The sequence below is a fragment of the Thunnus maccoyii genome, chromosome 5 (assembly GCF_910596095.1).
Source record: "Thunnus maccoyii chromosome 5, fThuMac1.1, whole genome shotgun sequence".
Lineage (NCBI taxonomy): Eukaryota > Metazoa > Chordata > Actinopteri > Scombriformes > Scombridae > Thunnus > Thunnus maccoyii.
Genome location: NC_056537.1, coordinates 22,696,231 through 22,700,448, shown reverse-complemented (window position 1 = coordinate 22,700,448; position 4,218 = coordinate 22,696,231). Strand labels below are relative to the sequence as shown.

General features: G+C 47.0%; 1 protein-coding gene across 1 annotated transcript; it reads right to left on the bottom strand.

Annotated features, from left to right (window-relative positions):
* Nucleotides 1–1,759: 1,759 nt before the first annotated feature.
* fjx1 (four-jointed box kinase 1) lies at nt 1,760–4,218 on the bottom strand. Its single transcript, XM_042412037.1, has one exon. The coding sequence runs from the start codon at nt 3,728–3,730 to the stop codon at nt 2,453–2,455; it is 1,278 nt and encodes a 425-aa protein (XP_042267971.1). The 5' UTR covers nt 3,731–4,218; the 3' UTR covers nt 1,760–2,452.

Below are 4,218 nucleotides of genomic sequence, written 5' to 3'. Positions count from 1 at the left end.
CAGGGTGAAAAGTAGGGTGGGTGCAGACTTGGACAAGTTTGTGTGGTAGTTTGAAATAAGCCAGGCAGGAAGGGTGGGGGAGGAACATATGTGAATAGTTAAAAGGGTGATTCAACAACCTCTTTGATATCCACCATTAGTGTGATTACAGCTGGCATGGTCCCTGGTAAAAAAATGGCTTGCCTATGCGGAGGAATCCACAAAAAAAAAAAAAAAAAAAAACTAATTAGGAAAATGAAATTTTCATTTTCCATTTAGCTAAAACATGAAGTTGACAGTGATATTAACAGTGAAGACAGATGCATGGCAGGAAGGGCGAGATGTGGGTGAAATACAGAGGGAGGGAAATCGTGCAAGGCAGGGAAGGAGGAAGGGTTGCGAGTCTGGTTTAGACATGCAGACCTCAGTTTGGCATTGTGTTTAATCCCTGGTGTCTGCAGCCTGTCGTAAATCTCTTTGCAGTGTTCAGCATTAACAGACATGCTTAGAGCACGATGCCCAGCTGCAAGCACAGTCCTTGCAACCCCCTTCCCTAAGACACACGTCCACACACTAACCATACACCCGGCAACAAGCACATTAACATGACCTGCTTTCCCCTATACAACAGTCAGTGCACATATTGATCTCCAAATCCCTATTGCAGCTGCAGCAGGCACTTAGTCTGGAAAAAAACCTCCAGTTACACCTGCTTAAACCTGTGCTGCATCTCTGCCGCTGTGTAGTGACCTAGCAGGGTAAAGTACAAATCACTGACACTGAGACACGTGCTGTAAGCCATGAAATGAAGGGTGAGTACGAATTGAGGCACTATTCGAACAAGATGCACTAATCCCTGGCTCATACCACTCTATGGAGCTGTGCAAACAGTAGTGACGTGCCCTTGAGTTGGCCATATATAAAGTTGCAAAAGAAACCAGATGATGTGCAGGATAGTGAGAGGCTGGAAAGAATTAGGCCTTCAAAAGTTTGTTCATTGGCACTCCCTCTGATGTGCTCGTAAGCCTAGAACCAGAAATCAGACACAGAGCTGGGCCAGTGGTGGAACTAATAAGGAAAGGGTGCTTCCAAAAGGGCCAGATTAAAGACTGGTGTGGTGATGTGAAGTGAAAGCATGTAAGGCCAAATAACACTGACCCTCAGACACTATGTGTATATACATGTGCTTTACTCGCAACTCTTGAATGCTTCTCACAGTTACATTCTGACGGGTGGTCGCTACAAATTCAACCATTGAAAAATGCTGAACAAAGGCCTCCTCTGAGAGAAGAGCTCTCATTAATTGTGGGCTTGGCCTCTCAGCATGCACCCACTAATGGGGTTTTCTTACTTTTCAGCTGTACAGACTGAACCAATAAGTGATCCAGCCTTGGCTGTAGGTTGACTGTTTATATTACCAGCATGACTAATATACTGTAATTTGTCTGCTGGCTCTCAAAAGGAGCATTTTTTGATATAGTTAGGGAACAGTAAATACTTTTTTCAAAGGATGACAAATGATGTCAGTTGTCTCCTTCAGCTCATCAATTCTGGGAAAGAATATAAAGGGGATTAGAGGTTCCTGTTGTAGCATGCCTGTGGCTGACAGAATGGCTCCTGGGGAGCACTGTGCCAGTACAAGATATTTCTACAGCACTGTGAGAGCACTGTAATGGGCAAGTACAGAGGCTTGAAAAATCCCAGTGCTTCACACAAACTAGGTAAATATTTGATGCAACCTAATAAGGCAGTTAAGTACAAACCACATACAAAACACATAGTCCGACAACGGTTTACATAAATTACAGTGTATTTATCAAAAAGGACAAGAGATCTTGGAATGTTACAATGCACATTAAATTAGTGGAGCATCAAATTTCCCAAAACAGGTTGGCAGACAATATTTACAACATACTTACAACATGTACAGTGGATATGTTACACCTGTGACTTTAAGGCTGAATATATAATCCAATCACAATAACAGGAGTGCAGGTGCTGGCTATGACAATTGACTGTGCAAACGATTTTCTATAAAAAGCGAGCCAGATGTCAACAGAAATATAGTATTCGAGAGACTTATATTAAGGCTTAGGAGTTTATCTTTAAGATTATTGAACACAAGGCAAGAATCCAAACACACATATGAAGGGCTGCATTATGATACCCTAGTCACAAGTATAGCCTACTCTTAACATTTATTCCTATTCAGGTGGAGTGAAGTAAGACAGGATAAACTGTCCTTAACCATTCCTCTCTGTGAGATATACAGTGAAAATCTCAGCAGGAAGCTTAGAAACATGTGTCAAATTTTCTTCTTTATAAAGTAGGCATCACATTTTGTCCACAAGAGGTAGTTCAGCTTGATATTCAAGACAGTTTTGTGTAATGCGCATCAGTTTAGCACAGGTGCGTTTGCATTGCTCATTATACTGTGCAGACAACAAATCCATCACCTGTGCGTGCTGGATGTTCACAGTTGGCTGTACTTCCCTTTGCAATGCAAAATGTGTTTATATAATCTGTCTATCCTGTCCTGGAGAACACCGGCGTGCTCGTCTGAGAGAAATCCTAATTCCAGGGACAAAGGCTCGCTGTCTCTGTAGAGCTCCAGCAGTCTTTTCCTGGAGTCTCTGCGCCTGTGCAGCTCCGCCACGCGCTGCGTGGTCCTTTTTCTGAACACACACACGGAACTCAATACTGTATTGTGATATTTCTCCCACATGTTTAACACCCGAAACCCGTGCACGAGTCCGGCCTCGTTGTCAATGAATACGAGGTCACCACTGGGTGTTTTGAGGAGGTTGTTGGTGTCTCTCTCCATTACGCGCGAATCCCACTGCAGGCTGAACAGATTGCTGACGAGTCTGTCGAAGTTTGCAGTCAGGTAGTCGAATATGATCAGGTCGGTCCACTGCATAAGCTCCAGCAGCTCCACCGTCGTCTTGTTCCGGAGCTCCTCCAGCGCAGGATGCAGCCCGCTGCTCTCCTGTCTAAGCGGCGCAGGTGTGACCACCCCGGTCAGGTTGGAGACCCACTCGGTGAGAGAAACCACGGCTCGGTCACTCCACTGTAAACCATCTATCCGTGTCCTCACCGCCGCCCATTGTTCACTGTAAGTGTTCAGTTGAGACAGTATTAAAGGAGGCAGGTTCGTGATGCCTAGTAAGCTGGCAAGGTAATATGTCAAAGTTTCGCCTTGCACCTGATCTGCATTTATCCCGTAACGCACACACGCTTTGGTCCCATCTGCAAAAGTAGCGAGCTGATTGGATATCCTGCCGCATCCAGACTCTAGCTTCACTATCCTGTGTGTCCTCGCTCTTTCTCGCCAAGCCCGAGCATATTCCTCTGTGAAGCCCACAGGGAGGAGTTCTTCCAGCCATTCACTCCAAAATATCCCATCCTCCACGGGGGAGCCTAACTTGACCGGGCCCTCCTGCTGCGTTGACCTCTTGTTATCCCCATTCACATGGTAATTTCGATTTCCTACTGAGATATCAGTGAGGTTCAGAGCCTCTAGTCTGCCCCCCAAGTGCGGTCTTTGTGCCGCTGTGACAGCGAGCAATGCCCGGAAAGTTTTGGCGGAGAGGTCCACAGGGAGGCTTGGATAGAAAGACCCTCCACCCGGTACCGAGAACCTCCGTTTGTGTCGCTGTAATCGGTTCTCCAGTGCGCTCCAGACGTAGAAAACACTTGCAAAGGCGCACAGGAAGAGCAGAGCGAAGAAGTTTGCTGAAACAGCCCTCATGGTGAAGACCACCCGTCCCCACAGAGAGCTCCAACAGATTGAAATAAAATAGTACAGAAAGAACCAATTTTCTTCAGTCCACAGTTGAGCTGGAGAGGCTGCGATCTGTGCGCTCCGTGTCCCGTACAACCCCCAAGCCCGGCGGCTCACAGGCGGACTGTTTGAGATCACAGGAAGAGGGTCGCCGAAACAGTGTGAATCTCATCTCCCGTCCTGTTCAGAAGCCTTGTCATATCCCTCCTCTGCGGGAAACATAACGAGCATTTCGGGTCACTGCAGCGGATATCCTCTATTGAAAGCTCTCTGTTGTAGCCCACTGGCGTCGTGTGGGCTCTCTGTCCGCGGACACCTCTCCGTTTCTCATCTTCCTTTCTCTCTCCACCGGGCGCTGGGTGAGTTTGAGTCGTGGTGGTGTCGGCTCACAGAGAGACACTAGGCGATGAGACACGTGACTCCAGTCCCGAGATGGTGGGCGGATCGTGGGAAGG

What these genes read in the sequence shown, in the direction of transcription:
- fjx1 (XM_042412037.1), bottom strand. Translation starts at nt 3,730, where the DNA reads ATGAGGGCTGTTTCAGCAAACTTCTTCGCTCTGCTCTTCCTGTGCGCC.